Source organism: Bombus huntii, chromosome 15 (genome assembly GCF_024542735.1).
Source record: "Bombus huntii isolate Logan2020A chromosome 15, iyBomHunt1.1, whole genome shotgun sequence".
NCBI lineage: Eukaryota > Metazoa > Arthropoda > Insecta > Hymenoptera > Apidae > Bombus > Bombus huntii.
In genome coordinates, this window is record NC_066252.1 from 9,881,066 (window position 1) to 9,903,981 (window position 22,916).

Below are 22,916 nucleotides of genomic sequence, written 5' to 3' on the forward strand. Positions count from 1 at the left end.
AACCAAGATTTAAAAAGTATTCACATGTTTTGGCTCGATTCATAATTTATGTACCTACATATTCTACTAAAAAAAAAAATTCTTTTGTTTTATTCTACAATAAAGTATATACATATGTATGCATCCGTATTTCATACGAAAAATAAACCATAAGCTTTTATGCGCTCAATAATTACGAAGTGATATTTAACGTGCCTTCATTTCATTGTAGCTGGTTGTTTAATCCAAAATCCCCATGTAGAAAACTGCTCTCCATTTTGTTCTTTATTTGAACCTCGAAATACTTTTATTTTTACACGTGGTACATCCCCTGGAAGAAAAGAAATCTAGTCCCAAAAAGTGAATTAATATGACCACTGGTGTTACGCCGGGCGACTCTCTGCCTGGCCCAGGTCACACACCGCGGGCCAGACGGACACCAGATGCCCGCTCTTCCGTACGGCGTACCCTCAATAGCCTTAAGCACTCGTCATAAACCCGAGTCACTTGCCTGCTAAGGTCCTTCAGACCCAACAAATGTCTTTTCTTTTTTTTTTTTTTTTTTATTTATTTATTTGTGGAAATTACAATCAATTCTCGCGTTGAGAATTTTCAGTAATTTTTCTGGCATGACGCAGTGACATGGCTGTTTATTTACAATAAGTTAATACTTATTATAGATAAGTATAATTTATAAGTATTATAAGTAAGTGCATATGCTTAATTTGGATAACTAAATGAATCTAGCGTTTAGGTCTAGCGGGTAGTGCCTCTTCAGCCTGCGAATCTGGCCTGACCTAAAATGGCATGAACAAACCCGATGGTCCCGTGCGCTAGGCACACCCATCGCTAGCTTTCCTCCGACACAGCATCGTCACTCAACTTCACTTCTTCTACATCGTTGGAAAAGTCAACTACTAACTCTAAAGCTAACGCCTAACATGGCAGTCTAAGCATAACGCGAGAGTCGGACTTCCGTTGACGTCTCTCCTCGCGACTGCGTCTCCCCGCGATTGGTCGAGCAAACAACTGGCACTTAGAAAGATTCGAATAAACTATTTTATAGAAACATAATTCGAACAGTGGAATTCTATATCTACAACGTATAATGTAATATGCAAAAATAAGTCCTATTTCAATCAATTTATAAATTATTGTTTGAAAAGTACATGGTATAAAAGATTATATTTTTAATCTTACCAATTTCCATAGCATCACTCTGCATAGTTGTTTTTCCTCTATTACCGTTTACATTCACAAATATTATTAAAGTGAGAAAACAAAGTAAGCTGACAATTTTCTAAAATAATACACAGACATTTTCACTTATAATAAAAATCATAATACATATTACCAATATTAATGATATGCAACCTACCAACGATTTCATGGCGATAGATGAACATACAATGATATTTTCAGGTAGAATGAATCCTTTATGTAGTGATAAATAGTATTTGGAGCGTAACCGAATCAGATCTGTATGGTTTTCAGATACTTTCTGCTACAGAGAAAGTTACTTTTTAACAAATAAGAATGAAAACCTCGAAACATTAAAATAGATACTTCTTACACGTTACAATGCAGACAATAAAATTTGCGGTTAATTCTTCTTATTTCACAAAAATTAATCTTTTTATCTAAAATTTTTTTTAAATAGAAATCTAAGAATATAAGAACAGGAATCACTGAAATTTTCGTATTAAATTTAACAATTCATAAATTTCAATTTTCGTCCGTGAATTGGAAAACAATCTATCGACAATATACAGAAAGTAATTTTTATCTAATTTTGATCTAATTTTATCTATTTTATCTATTTTATCTAAGTGGCGAAACGTGAATTACAAAAAGAATAATTACATCTATTTACAGTTGCTAGGTATTACACATATACTCTTACGTACAATACGTTTTATATAATTTTTTGAACAGAATAGCTCGCAGTTTTCGTGCAGATGTTTGTTTTGAAAGGAATCACAATAAATGTAACCAAAAGTTATTGTATTAATGTGTATTTGTTGCATCACTGAAATACATTATTTTTCTATTATAATTGCATTTTACTTATACAATGCAATTAATTCAATTTTTGTACAATGGATTGTTAGGATTCTTCTGATTGGAATGGTTATCCAAATCTGCCTTTGTCCCTGATCCATGATATCCTGCTTGATGTCCTGGACCAGTAGGTGTATGAGTTGGATTACATTGTTTTGTTCTATTATCCTGCGATGCTTTGTCCATCTATTGAAAAAGAAGAAAAATACAAAAATATAATTTGTTAGGCGCACATACAGAATACATGGATAGATTTTATTATGTTACTATAAATTGATGTTGTGTGATATTATTCCTTTCACTGTTGAATTATATTCCAAGACAAGATGCTCAATGATAAATCAATTTTACAATCATTTGATTACACAATATACGGAACGGATTTCACCGAATATTAGGGTTTCAGCAGAGGAGGAATTAAATAAAGTAAAGTAAAATTTGTGACTTTTTTCTAGTTTACCCAAAAATATTAAAGTCAACAAATCATCACAATCATCGTTACATAATCAACTAAATCTATATAATAAAAAAAGTAATTGGCAGTTGACTAAGAATATAAGTATTCTTACAGACAAAACATACGAATTTATATTGACTTTACTAATCTAAATAATTTATTTTATATTCGTAAGAAAAATTCTAGCAACATACAAGAAGAGGAAGAAAAGAATAAGAAGAAATATATAAAATAATTATAAAAATGGTTTAAGATAAAAAAAAATACACTTCACTTACCTTAGAATTGCGTAGTTTATAGATATAAGTGAAATGTCTTAAAGACGCTCTTGTGCTTCGGTAGATTAATTGTGTCTTCAAGTAGGTTCGATGCTTTATATATGCACATGCAATTGGGAAAGAGGGGATATGGGTTTCCCCTGAATCCTCACAGGGACTTTTACGAATTTTTATCAGAGAGGAAATGACGTTCTCATGCTTATAGTCTTTATTATTTCACAGTACAGGTGCTCCATCATGCGGCCAAATGCTGAAGGTGGTTCACACTAGCATATACAAGAACCTATAACTTTAGTGATCTGCTCTGTTTGGTTGATCATAGTTCTATACTACAAGAACCTGTTTAATTGTACGGTTCTACAAAAAAGTTCATACCTACTTTTCTATTTACTTTTCTATTGCATCATTCCACTCATCCATTATCGTTTGAAAGGGAATACTCTCTTTTTTTCTATAAAGAAATATAGTAAAGAATTAATTTCTCTTTCTTAGGCAACTTACAATTAATTTAATTTTTGCGCGATTTTGTTATTCTCATACTTATCTATTTCGGATAGAAAAGTAGATATGAACTTTCTCGTAGAACCGTACAATTAAATAGGTTCTTGTATCGTGGAACTAAATAGGTTCTTGTCTATACTAGTGTGCAACTAAACAGAGCAGATCTCTAACTTCATAGGATTTTGTATATACTAGCATGGATCACCTTCCAGTATTGCCTGCGTGGCACAGCACTTCCTCTCTGCTTTTATATCGGGGAATTTTAATTGTAGTAGCAACTGCTAAATGAGAAGTACACCAGCCTTGCACGTTATTGGGATTCCCCATTTAGCGATTGATATACCGGATGATATTTTGCCATTTAACATAGCAAATTTTAATAATTACGATGCTTTGAATTTACAATCTTTACATTCAAAATATTTATCCGTGAAATATATATTTACTTTTAATTTAATTTATGATTTAACATAAAATTTATATTTATACAGAGCCTGCACATATAAAACATAAATTTTATATTTGTATAGTTGATAAGTTGTTTATATACTATAAATTATAGCAGAGAGGAAATTTCCTCTTTGATCACAGATAAATAATTATTACAATTGTGTTACTTTGTAAAATATGTTTCAATTATTACAATTTGTTTACTTTGCTTCTCTCTTTTATTTAAACATATACCAAGCTATTATGTCTTATAAATATAGTATACTAACGAGCATATATAATATTGCTACCTACTGAGTAGTTATGTAAGGATTTATTTTGTGTAGATTACTCATTGTGTAGGTTAGCTTTACTCATCAGAATGCATGAAAGTTCAAGGTCACTGTTACGATATACAATAAAATTTTTATTCCAAATTTAATTAACTTATGCCATTGATTGCTAAAAATACGAAAATATAAGAATCGAAAATTCTTTCTTTTTTCAAACTGCTTCTTACGATCTATAATAACTAAAAATTTGATATTGTTAATTGTTAGTTCAATTTACGACAACTAATATTTCGCTTAGACATGTATTTGCAAATGATATGTCACAACTTCGTCGTTAAAAAGTAATTAAAATATATTCATATTTAAGACAAAAGATTAACAGAAAATATACACATATACACTTGTATATACAATTGATATATAAAATTAAAAAAATTCTCCTATAATTGATATACGTTGTAGGAATGATTGAGATTGGCAAGATAAAAGCTGATAATTTATTTTTGCAGAATTATTTGTTGGATATAAATTCTTTTTTCGAATGTTCTCAAGCAATATTTGTGGTTCAAATCTCGATTTTATACTGTTTTGTTTGATAAACGATTCTGTGTTATTTTTCGTAGCAGAAGTAGGATAATGCCCATCAGAAGTAGTATAGGTTTCATAAGTATCAATATTTTCACTGTCATCAGCTTTATAAATTCCTGAAGGAGGTGCAGTAACTTGTACTTTCAAAGATTCTGGTTCTTCCTGACAAAGACTTCCGGACAAAGCTTCAGGATTGTTTGTGTTTATTTTACTTTCTTCTTCTATTGCTATCACTTCATCTACTTTGCCATTTATAAGTGGCAAAGGATTGATTAAATTTTTGTTATTATTATTCTCTACATTATTTACAGAAGTGTGCCTCATTTCAGATAATTTTACAATTTCAATTGGTTTATCATCGTTTGTATCTTTTATATCTTTTGGATACAAGGCATGCTCTATATTTTCCTTTTCTTTCATATCATTTACAGGAATGAATTTCCATAACGTCGCTTTTTGGTCTGAAAATAAATTCTGACTTCTATGACAACAGTACAATGCTCCAGGATCTATGGGATGTGCTTCTGTATTAAAAATATATCCTCCTGCATCTACAATACATTGACCCCATTGTGTTTCTATAATTTCTCCTTTCTGACCAGAATTATGAATAAAATTATCAGGATCAAAAAGGAGATAAAGATATTTAGTTGTTTCTGCCAAGAAAAAAGACTCCATTCTATCAGCCTTTCGGTGGTCCCTAACATCATTGATAGTTGCATAGCCACACGTAGTTTTAGCACTATGCTGCAAACTTCTTAATATATCTATTCCTACCTGTATAAGGTAAGGATCTCCTGTAGCTCTATATAAGTACATAACTGATTCTATGAGTTCTGGTCTTAACGGGTAACCTTCCCTGTTAGTACCTGCTTCTGCTTGTGGTATGTTATAAAATTCTGGTGTGAATCCAAATTGTTTCCAAACTCGATGATAATTGTGCAATGACTTCATTGCATCTCCAATTTCACCAAATAAACTCAGTACTCCGGGCCAATAGGCATCCAAAGACTGAAACACTGGCAAAGTTACTTGACCTTTTGTCATAGAAACCCATAAATGCCAATCCTCTCGTCGAATATATTTCTCAATAGCAGCTTTGTGCTCATGAAAAATTGTCGCTAGTAGTGGATCTTGGAATAATAAAGTGCCTTTTGCTAAATATTCAAAATAAGAGTCAACACCTGCACCAATTCCAGAATCCTGAGCTGTCCAATGACCTGTTAGTACGTCTATATGATTACCCACTAATCCAATATTTGATTTATAATAGTGCAATGCTTTAATAGCATTCATAGCTACTTCTTCATACAATGGATCTCCAGTTAATCTAGACAAAGTTCCAAATTCTAATAGAAATGTTCCAATCCCAGCAGTACATGTGATACTTGTTTCACCTTCAGGTACTCCATATTTCAAATTAACAGTGCCGTATGGCATTCCTGTTGGAGTGTCAAAGGCTGCAATTAAACGTTTTGCCATATCTTCTGCAAGGCGTAATAATGGACCATTACAAGGCCACCCTGGCTCTAAATTAATGCCTGCTTTACGTGATAGAAGATGAGCACTAAGTAATCCCCCCACTACTCTTATATTAGTTTCAAATACAGATACATTGATATTAGCCTCAAAATCTGCTCTAGCACTTATAATTTCTGCTACACGTCGAAATTCAGAAAAATTACCCATTACAGCGAGGGTATCCAAAGCATCGATAAGTGTCAATGAAAAACTGCCCCATGTATCAAATCCATCACAACTCAATGATCGTAGTTCGTCATAGGGATAAGCGTATGTTAAATAGCTCGAATAAGCATGATCAAACATAGATCGTACTTCTTCCCTTAGAGTAATCAAATCTTTTTTATCGTATTCACGTAGCCCATTTACCAAAGATAAAAAACCAAAACATAACCATGTATCAAAAAGATGCATCTTGATAATCAGTCCGTGAATGTTTATATCTCTTTATTAATTGAAATTTTATTACTCACAGTATATGTAAATGCATTAAAATAAAATGATCTTTTTAAACGTGGCATTACTTAACGAAGATGTTAAAAATTGTTAGAAACCGGCTTTTGTCTGATATAATATATGATACATGACTTATTCTTAAGTAATTTCTAGCTTGTTTTATTGCATGAAGTATGTTGCCTAAACTCATTAAGGGGAGGGGGGAGGATACATAATATTTATATACATAAATGTTAAGTATGTATATTTATCTAGTAATAAAAACATCCAAATACATATAAATAAACAGATTAAAGAATTATTTTACATTCTATGTAGTTTTCATTACTGTATCATACTTTATTAATATACACTTATGCATATTAGCTTTTATTTTCATACATCTAAGTATATTGTAAAATTGATTAAATTAAGTATTTAGTAAAATATTCAAATCTTTCACAATTCAATTTTTATTGTAGTTTAAAAAGGCTATTATGAATGAGTGATAATAAAATAGGGATATTTAAGTTTAATAACAAAATGAAGATAGAGATATTTAATTTTGCTATCCAAATTTTAAGGATATAATATGAATTACAAATTCAGATGAATTAGTTTTTAAAAAATATCTACAAAATTAATTTAAACAACATAATCAGTAAGTTTGATAATCAAAAGAAGTTACTGTTTTATGTATATTATTATAAGATTGGTAGCTACATTGTATTTCGCAACGCTGTTTAAAACGAAATATTATAAACGTGTGACAGTTTCAACAGCGAACGGATAAAAAATATTACATGCGTAATTATTTTTTCGTACAAGACTTTATTAGTATACATTTATAAATTAGAATTAATTGAAAATAATCTTCTTATTAACTGTCACAGTTATTGCTAGGAATCTAGAACATTTTGTTTCTAGATAATGGCGTAAAATTATTGAATGTATTGTAAATATTCGCATTTTATATGTCTCATCTGTCGGTATATCCTGACTGAAAATATTATTTGTAAATAACGCTTGTTATATATTATGGGAGCAACATTTTCTTTAAACATACTAACAAAAGTATACGGAAAATCATCTTCCGTTCGCTCAAATATTGTCGATTATTGGTTAAGATTAAAAATTAACAGTCATTCTGTACGATTACGATAGCGATCGACAAAAATGAAATTAAACGAGCTTGTTTATTGGTAAGAGATTTATGTTTTCATCACATTTCGATCAAGATTATATGGCTGTTTGTACATTTAAAACAATTCACGATTTAGGTATCAGAAGAAAATTGGTACTTATGATAAGCAACAATGGGAAAAAACCGTGGAACAACATATTCTTGAAGGATTTACACATGTTCCAATGAGAACTGCAAAACTAAAAACGGAACTTATTGATGTAGATCTTGTAAGAGGTAACAATAAACTAAAAAATTATAATCAAAATTTAACTATTAAGCTATTCAATATTACGATATTTATATTTATAATCAATTAATATTCTATTTATATAATATTAATGCATATAGGTTCTTCTTTCCCAAAAGCCAAGCCAAAGCATGGATTGTCAACTGTAGCTTGCTTGGCACTTCAGCGTTTATTGCTTCTTCCTTTATATAGAAAATGGTGGATACAGCAAACTAGTTTAACAATTTTTACTTTATTTTTATTATTGTATAGTTTACAACTGATCAATATGGGTATATATTTTTGTCAAATGGCAAAGGACAATGAAAGTGATGTATGAAATGTTTATTAGTATTACAAATATACATACATCCATATATGTATGTATTTATAGATATATGTATAAGATATACATTTACAGATTATATCAACTTCAGAGGTATTAATACCTGCTATTATGATGTTGACATTATGCGTTGTTCATTCCCATATTGTGTCAACTCATTCAGGACCAACAATAGGTGATGGACAAAATAAGCAAAAAATAGTTAGACGTTTAAGACACACTAGATGTCGAATGGGTAAATCCAGGACAAGACAAAACTTGCGTAAGTTTCTTATTATATACTGTAGAATTATTTTATATAATTATCATGTATGTGGATTTCTATTTTAGTTTATATTTACTATATCCTGTAGGTTTGCATAAAGATTCTAAATCATCTCAAGATACAGCATCTGAAAAAGCTAGCACAGTAAGTGATGAAGTATTAACATCTGTGCGATTTGCTAAAAAGGTTGTAATTGAAAATTCTTTGACTGTTAGTCGGTCACAGGTAATTATAATTTATTATTTGAAATATATAAAAACAGATTTTTAAAAAACTTTATGCATAGTAGTTCACTTTTATAGGAATTTCTGACAGCTCAAGCATCTTGTGATAATGAGCCAATGAATGTGGCTGTGAACCATCCCTTACCCATAAATGAGGCTTCAGCTAGTCATACTCAATCAAGTTAATACATTATATACTGTACTAAAACTTTCTGTCTTATTGTTAGTTACATGCTTTTGTTTAAATGCAAAGTATACTTCTTTTTGTTATAGATGAAGTTCCAGATCCAAATATAAAAAATATACATCAGGATGATGATGGATTTGAAAGCTTAAATGGAAATGTGTCCAGTGATAATGATAAAAGTGCTGCACGAGTACCAGAGAAATTTAAACATAGACGGGAATTACTTAAAAATAACGAGGAACGCATTCTTTGGTTAGAAGATTCTACTAGTCAACAAGTTTTGCAATCAAAATTTTCAGGTTTGATTTTTGACAAATTTTATTTAAACATTTCATATAGTAACATTATGCAATACATGATACAAAGTGCTAGTATCAGTTTAAAATAATATATTTTCATATTTTAGACATATATTTATTTATTAAATCTCTCTAGCAATTTATCTAATATCTTTATTAGCTAAAATGATTGTTTTCCACTTTCCATGCAGCACCTGAATTATTAAAGTCACAGGAAAATTCCTCAAATAGCGAAGCAGAAACTTCTAACAAGATGGTAAATAGTCTAATCTTGTTTTTAACTTCCATAGTTTATTTTTCATATTGTTAATTTTTCTGTAATGTATTTCATTATATTAGATAATTATGTGAGTTACTTAAATATAAACATATTAAAATTTTAAGTTATTATTTAAAGGATAAAGATCAATGTCTAATGGGAATAGGATCAAGGGAAGGACGACAGCAATGCGAAAGTGAAGAAGAAGGAGAGTGTGAAGAAACAGTTACAAATCATTTAACAGAAGCTACAACATCTGCTACAGAATGGATGGGAGTAACAACAAATAGTGATGAATGTAGCTATAGGTGAACAATTTTTTAGAATCTGAAATGTTATTTAATTAGGTCTAAATTAATTAGACTGATATTCAGTAAAAGAGATCATCTTACCATTTATATCTTTATACTAAATTGGCTTTTTAAATTTAAATCCTTTTACAGTTCAGAACTTGAAGAATCTGATCTCCATAATGAAACCAACAAAAATTATGGGGAATTTGTTGAACATCCTTTTTCTTGGGAATTTGAATTACCACCCTCCATAATGCTTATTTCTAATTGTGCTTCATACGATCGTGGTAACATAAATTAAATTATAATAATATAGATAAAATTTAGTACTTAATTATAATTTTAGATGTATTTTCTATTATAATCTATTAAAATTTTGCTATATTTTAGTTTCCTGTACTATATGGACACGACGTGATATAAAAAAGGCTGAATTGTCGGTGCTGGATATCAGCTCGGCTATTATTGCTAGAGTAGAATCAATGCCTGAGAACATGAATTACTTTTATGGAGGCTTAATGCTTAGTGTGGTATTAGCTTTAATACCATCTATTAAGCGATTGAGTGATCATGTTGGGATGGACAACAGTAGCAATGTAACGAGTTCCTTAATACCAAATGACTTGACTTATGTCAATTTAGAAACATATAGTGATATTTTAGCTAAAGTTATAGATTTGACTTTCGGGACAACTCTCTGGTATGTACACAATATAAATCATTACATAATAAATATCTTAATGAAATAAAAACTATTTTACTATGTAATAAAATGTAGTATTGTTGGAAAAATATCTGTAGGAAAAAATTAATGAATGTTATTATTTATTTCAGGGAACGTATAGTAGTGCTTATATCAGCATTTGAAAGACTTATATTATCCTCTTTATTATTCTTTTTATTAGCAGTTGCAGAACGTACTTATAAACAAAGACTTTTATATGCAAAATTATTTTCACATTTAACATCGTCAAGACGTGCTAGAAAATCTGATTTACCACATTTTCGGTTAAATAAAGTACGCAATATAAAATTGTGGTTAAGTGTCAGATCTTATTTGAAGGTAAAATAAAAAAAAATTATATATATATATATATATGAATGTATGTGTAGTTCTAAGCATATTCTTAATATATTTGTAATATTTCAATCTTTTAAGCAGTAATAATTCATTTCCAATGTATCATATATTATAGAGAAGAGGACCGCAACGTTCTGTAGATGTAATAGTATCAGCAGTATTCATTGTTACTTTATTATTGTTATCATTTGTGAGCTTGGAGTTAATTAAGGTAAAAAGATGAGTATAAAAATGTTACAGTGAGAATATACATATATATATATAACACTCTATAAGTATAATATTAATATTTGTGATATAGGACCTTGAGAGTTTACATTCCCGATATAACGTTGAAGCATTGTTTTGGAGTTTTTCTCTTGGAATATTTATATTACGTTTTATGACATTGGGTACGAAAATTAATAAAAAATACAGAAATCTTTCTGTGTTAATAACTGAACAGGTAATTAAAATAAAATAATTAAAATAAATTAAAAACGATATATATAACGTATTTAATACGTATACAAAATGTTATTCATATTTATATTTTAATTTGAAGTATTTGATATTGTTTTGTTTTTAGATCAATTTGTATTTACAAATAGAGCAAAAGCCACATAAAAAAGAAGAACTTATGGTAGCAAATAATGTACTCAAATTAGCAGCAGATTTGATAAAGGTAGTATGAAAACGCATGTCCTTGTTATTACATTTGTAAAACAACTGATTCAATCAAATAATTAGTATATATTTTGCAGGAACTTGAATGTCCATTTAAAATATCTGGTTTATCAGCTAATCCCTATTTATACACAATTACAAAAGTAGTACTATTATCTGCTCTTTCGGGAGTGCTTTCTGAATTACTTGGATTTAAGCTTAAGTTACATAAGATAAAAATTAAATAAAAAGAGGGATATTATATTAAATATTTATTTCCATATAGCTACCTCATGATGTTGAATCATTAACGAAAATAACTTTGTTATTGATATTCTATAGTATTGTTTTAAATATTGAAAGAAAATATTTCATTTTCTAATTTCTTAGTTTACGTATATTACGTATCATTGTTATTTTATGATATTGTTAGGAATTCTGTTTTATAGCGACGAATTAAATCACTAAATTGTTTTTATTTGTTATAATGAAAGGTAATAAATGTTCTGCTCATAATTATCATAGTAAACTATATTGAAATATTCTATAAAAATGTCAGAAGTAAATATTTATTTTTTTAAATTAACCGTTATTTTACAACCTATATGCAACCCGTATGTATTACAATCTGTTATGCTCATAGCAAAATTTAGATATAATCAGAGAGGAAATTTCCAAATATAATTGTTCGTTTAATGCATAACAAACAATTTAAATATATATTTATTGATGCTTTATATACATATATAGAATATCTAAGTATCATGTACATATAATATTGTAAATACTGCTACAAACAATGCTTTAAGTGGAATATAAAAAATATGAAATAAAACAACTAAGTCATGTATATGTATGTATTGTATGTATATATACGCATATACTCTTGCAATTATAAATACTGTGACTTAAATGTAAATTATGTGAATTTTACCGTATTCGATCTTTTTGGCGAATCTGTTTTTTAAAAAATAAAATTATATGCAATATAATCTTGATTTTCGTTTAAATACCTATATTTTTTGTCTATAATACTTATAATAATTATAATTATTATAAAATAATACTTATAATAATTATTATTTATCTATAATACATAGAAATAATAAGTAAAATTGTACACATGTAAAATTCAAATCTCAGTAATTAGTAATAAATTTAAAAATACATATAACCAAAATCAAATGATACCATCGACGAGGTAAGTACAGGTATGTCTTAGGTCCTTAATCAATAGTCAATGCCAGTCAATGGCGATCTATGGGTGAGATACTTTCATTGGCTGAGTATAGCTTTCTCAATATAACGAAAGAGAGCGTTGGAACACTAAAGTTTCTATTCTATTGTATTATTACATGAGATATAGCTAAAATTTCAAACAAAATAGATATAAATTTATCTTAAATAACTAAGTGCTGATTTAAAAATAATTTGTGTTCTAAATAAAACTGATACAGCAGTTTTTCTTTTAAATCATAAATATTAAAAAAGTGTCAGTAAACATTGAGTATCTAAGATAAACTGTACCTAACCCAACATTGTTAAATGGTCGGTGAATTAGCGTTTATAATTTTCGGAAATATACGATATTGTGATATAATAAATAAAGGTATTATTACGAAGCTATATGAAATTAATAACGATGTATTATAATATTGATTTACATTACTTGCTAAACATGAAAATCATATGCTTTCACTATCAACTTATATAAAAAGGCAGAAAGTAAATTTTTTACTATTACAATAATATAATTATCCGTATGATTATTTTATCTATCACTCAATTTGTGTGTATAGAACAAGCCTTTTTAAAAATAAAATACGTTTATTTAATGTACATGAATTAGAAAATTGAGAATTATAGTAAAAAAGTTTGTCTATTTTATATGTGTCTCAGATAAACAAGGGAGGATTTCATTATACTGTAATATATACAATTCCATTGATTCAAAACTTTTTTGTGATATATTTTTATACTTTATACATATTTTCTAAATATATTACATTTTACTAGTGTATATAGATATAAAAATATTAAACTTGCATGTAATTTATATTAGCTTACAACGGGAGCATTTGATATATTATTTAAATAAATCTAATTTTCATATCATTAGTGCATTATTCGGACTAGCAACAGGTTCAATTTTTCAATGTTGTCCCTGTCTAGTTTCGGAGCCAAGCAAGTGTGTCAACTACATTCTACAATATTCTGACAATATAATGTATTATTTGTGCAATATGTACTCATGGATATATAATAGGCCCCAAACTGCTAACACTAATGCAAATGTCCAATTTTCGTTGCCATTTTTAAAGTGGTTTCAAATTGATTGGACTTTGGCCTCATTGGTGAAAGTGGTGTGGCCATGCGACGTGCTTGATATTATTTAATCCACGGGTTATTATATACAGAGTTTGTGTTTAAGTTTATGTAACAAATTTTGCTACAAAGATAATTAAAAATTATTTGCTTGTTAGTATATGAATGTGTTAAATATTTAATCAACTATAAAAATTATAAGACATAAAATATCCTCTAAATTGAAATTTGATATGTTATTGATAATTAGATCTTACAGTATTTTAGCAGATCCTTGTTATACATATAATGGAGATTGATAAAGAAGTTCCTGAAGAAATCCCTAAATCAAATATGGCTTCTCAAAATGAAAACACTAATGAAACAATTTTGGATAATCAACAAAGCACGTTGGAAATAAATACTGATAATCAAGGTGGAATGTCAGACAGAAGCAATTGTAGTGATATAATGGAAGAAGAAACTATATCTGTTGATGATACAAATGCATACAATGGTTCTACTACCGAAGACTGTATTATGGAATCTAACACAGATAGCATTGCAGCTACAGATGATTTAAGACAGTTTGATGTTTTGGATGATTTAGAACGCCATCCAGATCAGAACTGCTGTGATATGGATTCTGATACCAATGAAAGTATGGATTCTGATGTACCTGATGAAGAAATTGAAGCCATGCTTGAAGAAGGTAAATCTTACTATTTCAAAACAATTTTAAATTCAAAATAAATATTGCAATAAATTTTATTGCTGTTTTGTAAGGTAAAGTATACAAGGTACTGAGAGAGAAAGAGAGATAATAGTTTATAGTAAGCATAACTTATATTAATATGAAAGAAACTTATAAGAATAGGCTAAATTGGAAAACTTATATGTGTCTAAAACAAAATCATAAAAAGAAGACAGAAAGATAAGATCATTTGTTATTTCCTTTTATACTTCTTATATAGATCATGCAGCTGCAGAGTATTTTTTTAGTTAAGTATTATATGCTACTATTAGGTTTACCGGAAGAATTTAAAGGCAAAAGAAAAGACAAGAAGGATAGTGTACCATATGAAGAGAAAGTGAAACTCGTCTTGGATGGTGAGTATTTAAATATTTAATATATAAAAAGATTCCAATATTGTATAAAAACTATAGCTATAGTTACTTGAAATTATCAAGAAGTTATATGTAAAGTCTAACATATAAGAATATAACATTTTTTTTTACAGAAATTGGACATAATCACTTTGATGTTTTACCGGAAGGCTGGGTGCAGGTAACACATAATAGTGGAATGCCTTTATATTTGCATAAACAAAGTAGGGTTTGTACTCTTGCAAAACCATATTTCCTTGGACCTGGTAGTGTGAGAAAACACGAAGTGCCTGTTAGTGCAATACCTTGTCTTCAATACAAAAGAGCTCTTCATGAAGAAGAAGAAGAAAGAAAGAAGCAGAAAGAACGTGATCCAAATACAGAAGTGTGTAGCCTCCCTAGTGCAAAAATTGAAACAATTCAAGAAAATCGAGCGGCTCATTCATTAGATAGTAAACAATTAAGAAATTATTGCCAATCGCTATTTCGCTTTAAAGCTATTAAAGTAATGAGATTTCAGTAAGTATATATTAAATAATATTAAAGAAACAATAGTACTCATATAATGGAATAAAACTAGTTAACGAATTTTAATAAACACGCTCCATTATCATTTAGATCATGGTCAGCAAGGAGAAAATTTACAAAAAATAAAAAACATCGTAAACAACTTGAACGTCCTACTTTACCGGATGGAACAAAACTAATAACGTTTCCAGTTAGTAGTTCTGGACTAGCAGGAAGTAGCAGTGGTAATGTCGGAGATGATAGTACTGGACAAAGACCACCAAAACATTGGATAATGAATCCCTCAGGCAAAAGTTATGTTTGCATACTTCATGAATATGTACAACATGCACTTAAAAAGCAACCAACTTACAAGTTTAAAGAATTAGGTAAGTTGCATAAAAAATAATTCTTTAGCTAGTATATATTAAATTAATCTATTTCTTGCATTTTTAGAAAATGCAGCAACTCCATATTCTGCTGTTGTTTGTATAAATGATATGGAGTATGGAAGCGGTTTCGGTAGTAGCAAAAAACAAGCAAAAGCTAATGCTGCGCGGAAAACTCTTGAAATTTTAATTCCTCAAATGAGAGATAAAATTTCTGGTGATAATGGAGGAGATACAGTTTCTGGTAATAACAGTCGAATGATTAAAGCATCAAGGACAAATTCTGATGCAGATTTATCATTCTTTGATGAAATATCGATCACCGATCCACGAGTCGCAGAATTTTGCGCAAAGACAACTGAACCGTCACCGCATGCTATTTTAATCACCTGCCTCCAACGAAATTATGGTCTTGGTGATATGCATATTAATTACTCTGTAAACACATTAAAACATCAACGCAATGAATTTACAATGCGTGTCGGCAAACATGAAGCCACTGTTGTAAGTAAAATTATAATCTATTAAATTATAATTAATTCAAATTTATATAGTCCCATATTTTATCTATTTCTTTTAAAAAAGAATATGCAACATTATAAATGTGTTCTTTTTATTTTAGTTCGCTTTATTTCTCTCATAAAGTACCTTTTAATTGTAACATATATTTGAAATAATTTTAGGTATGTCGTAATAAGAAAGATGGTAAACAACGAGCAGCCCAAGCTATCCTGCAGCTTATGCATCCTCATATCCAGTCTTGGGGATCCTTACTAAGACTTTATGGATCTCGAAGCGTAAAATCTTTTAAAGAAAAGAAACAGCTAGAACAAGAAATCACGTTGTTACAAGGTAAAGCTGCTGTCAATCAACCAAATCACGCTATTCTAAGTAAACTTAGACAAGAAATGCGTAAACTGGCAGAACAGAGACAGGCAATACAACCTATCGGTAAGTTTGTACCGCCGGATTTACCAACTGGATCTGCAGCTAATTTGAACAATGTGGATTTATAACATACTAGTCAACTACTGTGTATCCTATAAATATTAGTTTATTTTGTAAGTTTTGTAAGAAAGTAAACGTTTTTGATTTACTTTATATTTTATGTTTTGAAAACAAGAGTGAAACATTTTATAATATAGTAATTTAAAAAGAAAATGGTGCTGATGCTTATCCATATTTAATATTTTGATATTTTTATTTTTTATGTATCTCGAAATCAATTTTTATAATCAATTAATACAATGATTAAGAGTATAATAAAATGCGAATGTTGGTTAAAAATATTTGGAGATTGTTTTTAAGATTTGGATTTCAAGAACAGTTTTGATATCGAGATATTACAGAATGCTACCTCAATCACATTAGTTTTCTTGCACTGTAAATTGTTAAATGTATTTGACAATATTATTTTTTAAAATCACTATTGTTTCTATACATAAAGGGAATTTAATATTACATGTAAATGATTATTAATTGTATGTTATTTTATATAGAATTACCAAACACATAACGATTCATAAAACATAATCATTTATTTTTAAAGAACTGATTACAGTAAAGTATATTTCAGTTCTATAAACATTAAGGCATCAATCTTGCATATTAATAATGGTTACAATATATTGAAAAGTATTGTAATTGTTCTAATAAATTTGCTAATAGAATTAATAGAATATAAATAAATTATCAAATAGTGCATAAAACATTTACATCACTTATCTTCTTTGGCACTTTTGTATGATTTTTTTTCTATATCACTATTATTCTTATTCTGCATTTATGTGGTATTTTACTAATTATTTAACGATACCACTGTAAAATTAATAACACAAGTATTGGAACTTATTTCAAAGTTTAAGCTTTCGTCGGAAATATTACAATGTATGTATTTCTAAATTCAATAAAAAGGTATTTTCATTCTTTCACCTTAGTATCATGATATTTCTGTAGAAAATACAAACATCAATCTTCATTATTTGTGTATTATAAATTATGGATTTCTTTTGTGTTACCTATGTGTAAATGAAATTTTTGTTTACTTAATTACAATACAATATGTTACATATATAAATTACTATATAGATAGAAAAATTATGTATTATACTATAATATGGTGACAGTAAGTAATATGATTAATATAATATTCTAATATTCTATTTAAAACATTGTGAAACTATGTGGAATAGATAAATTTTGTTTGGTATGTGTGTGTGAGTGAGTGCATGCGTGTTTGGTTCTTTTTATATCATAAAAATTGTTACTTTTTGAGATAATATTGTTTAAAAATATTAGATTTACTGATTGTATAGTATACAAAAGCATCGTGTAATAAACAAAATCTTAAACTTTTTATCAGCTGTTTTAAAAACCTTGTTAAATTAATGCAAGATAAATGCATTTACATATATAATAGGCATACGTAACAGGACTAGAATTATAATAATTGTAATAAATTATTTTTAAACGCGCACATGCGTGTGAAACATATTTTTATTATAAAATAAATATGTATATATCATATCCTTTATTTCAAAACATAACTTAAGTTACAGATATGTTTTATAGCTATTTGTAACTTAAGCTACAATATATTCTTGTTTTTTCTAATTTCATTTTATAGACGTTGTTAAATTGAAGCAGTTTTATTGAATACATGTATGTATACTGGTCTAAAAATACATATTTAACAAATATTAAATTTTTTATTTTATGTCATAGGATTTGAAAAGTATAAAACTTTCCTATATAAAATTTTAGAAACTTTTAATCAATTTAAAAAATTGCAATTAAAAAACAATTGTTATTTTACAATTAAATTAATAATTATATTTTCATATGACAATATACATACTGGTGTAGAAATTTTAAATTTTAAACTCAGAATATTTATAAATAATATTTTTACAGGTTTCTCCTGAGATTATTGAAATTGGGAGTGAGAACTATATTTTTATATCTTTTTTATAATTTTAATTTATATATCAATTTAACAAGAATGACTATTATCAATATATTTTATTGGTTGAATGTGAACTTCATTTTACGTGACTGCATATTTTCACATTAACACTACTATTATTATTTCTTGTGTAATTTTATATATATATAATTAATATCTTTATATATATTATATTAAATATATCTACGTTTATGATTTTCAAATAGTATTTACAATCTATATAAGTATAATATTTGCCTTTATTTTCACACTGACATTTAATGGCACACAAATTATAAAAAATGTAAACACATTATAATATCCAAATTCTTACTAAAACTATAGAAAAAATATATATACTTGTTTATATGTAGCCAAATTTTAGTTAAAAGAATACTTATTTTAATTTAATATTTTAAATTATACTCGGACATAAATATTTTTGAAAAAAAACGAAGATATACAAATATAAATACTTTAAAAAACAATAATTATTTTTTATGTAATTATACAATTTTTATATTTATTATAACGTTAGATAGCCTATATTGATAAAGATATATCAGTACTTTTGGAATTTCATGTACTTGTAACTATTATGTATTAAATGCTAAAGAAATTATCATATTCTAACAAGATAAAACTGAATCTTTTTGTGTCTAAAAACATTTGTTTTGTGTTAACTATAAATATATAATAAAGAAAAATGCTACTGCATGATTTTTATACAAGTTAAAGAGATTGTATAACTTTGTCTAGAATATTATATTTTATATCGTTACTTATATTATAGAAATAATAGAAATAATAAGACACTACCATATGCATCATTATCAACATTTTTAACTTTGGAGGCACGTCAATTCAATTGTTAACATATATTTAAATATAGTTCGTTTTAGATTATTTTAATAATTGATAAATGCAATGTTGCACATATATGAATAATCGTGCTTTTGTCTAATTCTTTTTAATCACATATAATTAAATCTTCTTAGTTATTTAATAGTTGTAATTAATAACTCAAAAAAAATGAGTTACATACTTTTAATTCATTAAACCAATTTAGATACCATTATTAGAATATAAAATACTATGAATAAACACAAAGACATTATGTTCAATAAATCTTCGTAGGATTTTAAAAATTATTCGTTGAAAAACCATTATATAGATTCATCATATGTACTGTTTCCAGAGAGAGCCATTTTTGATAAACTAGAAAGACTTCGACGTGGGCTACTACCAACTAAAAAACTACTGCTAGACTCTGAGAAAATTTTCCGGAAACTGGAAAGTAGACATTGTTATTAAAAATTAGAATTCTTAAGTTTTTCATGTATGAGTTACTTACAATTTACGAATCCCAGATTCAGATGTCTTTTTCCATGGTGCATCATCTGGTTCATAGGGAAGGGGGCCTTGAACAGGAGCATCTTTATCATCCTCAACCCTATAATAATATCAAAGACAATATAATTTCTTAAATATTGTAATATTAAATTGTACTGAAAAAATCTTATTATAATTTACGGAGCAAGGCAAATTATTATTGTATATATGTGAAACGTACGTTTCAGGCTTTGGTCGATATAATTCTAGTTCATCTTCTAAATCTGATACTCTAGCTTTCAATTCATTTCGTTCATGTAAAATTTCTTTCAACTCGGCGGTAGTAAACCTTGGTCTGTCAGGATCATCCAGATCATATATAGCCTTATTTGTTAAATCTGGGCAACCCTGTAATTTACTTAGGTCTTCATTTTCTTTTTTTGCTAAACCAAGGCGGGCACGAAGATTTATCAATTCACGATTTTGATCTTGCAATTGGGCTAAGAAGTCTGCTCGTTCCTCTACTAAACCACGTGCTTGCATTTGGGCCTGACGCTGCTTCCGCTTTAATTCTCGACCGACAACTCCGAGTTTTTCAACCTGTGCTGTCAGCTGTATAAAACGGAACAATAATTTACAATAAAATATATATTATTAGTATCTAAAAAAAAAGCAGAACAGATAATTAAGGAAATTATAAAGTATCAAACATATTACATTTACAAAAGCATTACTTAATCACAATTTATATTAGTCACAAATTACATACGAACATAAGTACCAATTTACATTTTCTATTTCTGTATTTTTTTGCAGCAGCTCTTTGTCTCTTCCTCGAATTTGGTCTCTTTGTTTGTCTATCATAGATCTTAAGTGCTGCAATACTGCAATATCAACTTCTTGACTAGCTGTAAAAGCTGGAAATATATTCATGTAACTAATAAGACATATATACAATAGAACATTTATAGCATCGTGTTAGTAGGAATAAGGTTGTTAGTACTTTGTTTACTGCTGTACTGACTATCACTACGTGATTCTTGCAGAGCCTCTGATAATCGTCTATTTTCTTCTTGTAACCTTGTAACCATTTCTACTAGGTCACGAGATTCTTGACGCCAATGTTCTTCAATTTGTTCCAATTCCTATATAATAAATAAATGTTTCTGAATAAATAAGAAAACGAGCAAGTTCTAAATATTCATCTATCAAATACCTATGCATATACATCTGTATATATGTGGAATTTATGAATTTTTAAAAATAAAATACCTTTTCAAATCTTTGCCTATCTTCAGCTTTTTCAATTTTATCACTTTCTAGTTGTGAAATCTTTGCTTGTAATTCTTGAACTGTAGTATTTTCACGTTCATTTTTGGTTGCAAGATTTTCCAATAATTCTAATGCATGTATTACTTTTGGCATAAGATTGGTCACAGAGTCTACTCCATATGAATCTATGAGTTTTTCACATTCTTTTCCTATTTCCGATGCAATATCATAAACATCTACAACGGATATGTCGGATACTAGAGCATATTCCTCCATATTATGGGTTGTATAATTTCCCAAACAAAAAGGCATGAATACTTTTTATATCAAAGTATATTATATGTGAAGCTGCTGAAATATACAATAATATATTCTAACAGAAATTATGTCAATTACTAACTAATATTAGTTTTAATATATTAATACAATGATTAATTAATTTCAATATTACAATTATTTGTAAAAATTTCAATACCTCGAAATGTGTTACGATCAATTAGTGAAATTAAAAAAGATACAATGGAACGTAACAAAATATTAATATTAATATTAATTTAATATTATCATAATTTGCGTTCAATATAACACACTTTTATATTAATTTAGGCCTGGCGTTAAGAAATTTAAATAATATTTGTTATACAAAAATATAAACGATTAGAATATATACATCGATAACAATTAATGTGTCTGAAAGTACGAGATCATGTCGATTAAGCACAGTTGCAATCAGATTCTATTTAGCGCTATATGGCAGTACTGCAGAGGTTCCACTTTTAATATACGTACATGTACATATAGACGATTTTCATCACAAGCACCGTATGTATCTTTTCGAAGTAATAAATTGAAATAGAAGAAAAAATTAAAGAAGTTTGAAATCGACAATCTAGTGATTCTGGATTAAGCCTAGTCTTCTTTTTGGTACAGCGATTTTCGCAAACTGTATCTATCGGCGAGTGTTAATCAAAGCGATACAATGATTGGACATTTCCAATCGAACGCAACAGAATCGCTCAGTAGTTAAACATTTTCATAATAATATTTTCCCGAGAAACTATAACTCAAAAGTATTCACTTATATGTATTTTTGTATTATATTCAATGTAAAGCAAAATATCGATTAATTCCTTACCTTACATGTAAACTACATTGTTAATTTTGGATGCTCTGTTCTAAAAAAATAGTAGGATACTTGTATACATAACTATGTCAACAACAACAATATATATATATGTATATATGTTGAAATTTATAAGAATTTAAAAATTGTTTATAAAAAATTCCATATAAAATATTGAATGAATTGATTTTTATTACTCATCTTATTCTTCTTGCGATCTAATAATGATTAAGTATTTAAAAGATAGTTAAAACATAAAGTCATTTTTATTTACACTAAATACATGTATGTATGACAATTCATTTATTATTTAAAATAATAAAGTTAATTTTAAAATGTATTTATTCTTATATTATGTACTTTTAATGGGAGCATTTTATCATTA

The 22,916-nt window shown here is 27.9% G+C and overlaps 4 protein-coding genes across 12 annotated transcripts; 2 read left to right on the plus strand and 2 right to left on the minus strand.

Moving 5' to 3' along the window:
* Positions 1–2,775: 2,775 nt before the first annotated feature.
* Positions 2,776–6,757, minus strand: LOC126873972 (ER degradation-enhancing alpha-mannosidase-like protein 2). Its single transcript, XM_050635450.1, has one exon. The coding sequence runs from the start codon at positions 6,519–6,521 to the stop codon at positions 4,425–4,427; it is 2,097 nt and encodes a 698-aa protein (XP_050491407.1). The 5' UTR covers positions 6,522–6,757; the 3' UTR covers positions 2,776–4,424.
* A 410-nt stretch (positions 6,758–7,167) lies between these two features.
* LOC126873970 (protein phtf) lies at positions 7,168–12,545 on the plus strand. 2 transcript variants are annotated; one of them, XM_050635447.1, is made up of 17 exons: positions 7,168–7,349; positions 7,436–7,744; positions 7,823–7,962; positions 8,077–8,288; positions 8,376–8,562; positions 8,654–8,790; positions 8,868–8,970; positions 9,063–9,275; positions 9,467–9,531; positions 9,673–9,842; positions 9,978–10,114; positions 10,218–10,527; positions 10,662–10,890; positions 11,024–11,119; positions 11,210–11,353; positions 11,477–11,572; positions 11,652–12,545. In XM_050635447.1, exons 2-17 carry the CDS (start codon positions 7,719–7,721, stop codon positions 11,799–11,801), a joined length of 2,415 nt encoding a protein of 804 aa, XP_050491404.1. In that variant the 5' UTR covers positions 7,168–7,349; positions 7,436–7,718; the 3' UTR covers positions 11,802–12,545. The 2 variants fall into 2 exon arrangements, with proteins under 2 accessions (XP_050491404.1, XP_050491403.1); XM_050635446.1 differs by having other exon boundaries at positions 7,168–7,744.
* Positions 12,546–12,818: 273 nt separating this feature from the next.
* Positions 12,819–18,216, plus strand: LOC126873974 (microprocessor complex subunit DGCR8). 4 transcript variants are annotated; one of them, XM_050635455.1, is made up of 7 exons: positions 12,819–14,031; positions 14,138–14,569; positions 14,884–14,967; positions 15,099–15,483; positions 15,583–15,860; positions 15,928–16,364; positions 16,544–18,216. In XM_050635455.1, the coding sequence occupies exons 2-7, from the start codon at positions 14,167–14,169 to the stop codon at positions 16,874–16,876; spliced, it is 1,920 nt and encodes a 639-aa protein (XP_050491412.1). In that variant the 5' UTR covers positions 12,819–14,031; positions 14,138–14,166; the 3' UTR covers positions 16,877–18,216. The 4 variants fall into 4 exon arrangements, with proteins under 4 accessions (XP_050491412.1, XP_050491411.1, XP_050491410.1 ...); XM_050635454.1 differs by having other exon boundaries at positions 12,820–13,162; XM_050635453.1 differs by having other exon boundaries at positions 12,820–14,569.
* On the minus strand, positions 17,380–22,484 carry LOC126873979 (RILP-like protein homolog). 5 transcript variants are annotated; one of them, XM_050635472.1, is made up of 7 exons: positions 22,198–22,484; positions 21,409–21,759; positions 21,161–21,281; positions 20,926–21,053; positions 20,378–20,748; positions 20,159–20,257; positions 17,380–20,094 (listed from the first exon to the last, which is right to left on the minus strand). In XM_050635472.1, the coding sequence occupies exons 2-7, from the start codon at positions 21,718–21,720 to the stop codon at positions 19,971–19,973; spliced, it is 1,155 nt and encodes a 384-aa protein (XP_050491429.1). In that variant the 5' UTR covers positions 21,721–21,759; positions 22,198–22,484; the 3' UTR covers positions 17,380–19,970. The 5 variants fall into 5 exon arrangements, with proteins under 5 accessions (XP_050491429.1, XP_050491426.1, XP_050491425.1 ...); XM_050635469.1 differs by having other exon boundaries at positions 21,140–21,281; positions 21,409–21,756; positions 22,198–22,482; XM_050635468.1 differs by having other exon boundaries at positions 21,140–21,281; positions 22,198–22,481.
* Positions 22,485–22,916: the final 432 nt, after the last annotated feature.

What these genes read in the sequence shown, in the direction of transcription:
- LOC126873972 (XM_050635450.1), bottom strand. Translation starts at nt 6,521, where the DNA reads ATGCATCTTTTTGATACATGGTTATGTTTTGGTTTTTTATCTTTGGTA.
- LOC126873970 (XM_050635446.1), top strand. Translation starts at nt 7,719, where the DNA reads ATGAAATTAAACGAGCTTGTTTATTG. An exon ending in TGATGTAGATCTTGTAAGAG is followed by an intron (nt 7,963 to 8,076) that starts GTAACAATAAAC and finishes TAATGCATATAG; the next exon opens with GTTCTTCTTTCCCAAAAGCC. An exon ending in CAGGACAAGACAAAACTTGC is followed by an intron (nt 8,563 to 8,653) that starts GTAAGTTTCTTA and finishes TATATCCTGTAG; the next exon opens with GTTTGCATAAAGATTCTAAA.
- LOC126873974 (XM_050635455.1), top strand. Translation starts at nt 14,167, where the DNA reads ATGGAGATTGATAAAGAAGTTCCTGAAGAAATCCCTAAATCAAATATG. An exon ending in TGAAGCCATGCTTGAAGAAG is followed by an intron (nt 14,570 to 14,883) that starts GTAAATCTTACT and finishes TGCTACTATTAG; the next exon opens with GTTTACCGGAAGAATTTAAA. An exon ending in ATTAAAGTAATGAGATTTCA is followed by an intron (nt 15,484 to 15,582) that starts GTAAGTATATAT and finishes ATTATCATTTAG; the next exon opens with ATCATGGTCAGCAAGGAGAA.
- LOC126873979 (XM_050635469.1), bottom strand. Translation starts at nt 21,720, where the DNA reads ATGCCTTTTTGTTTGGGAAATTATACAACCCATAATATGGAGGAATAT. An exon ending in ATAGGCAAAGATTTGAAAAG is followed by an intron (nt 21,282 to 21,408) that starts GTATTTTATTTT and finishes TTTATTATATAG; the next exon opens with GAATTGGAACAAATTGAAGA. An exon ending in TCAGTACAGCAGTAAACAAA is followed by an intron (nt 21,054 to 21,139) that starts GTACTAACAACC and finishes ATATATTTCCAG; the next exon opens with CTTTTACAGCTAGTCAAGAA.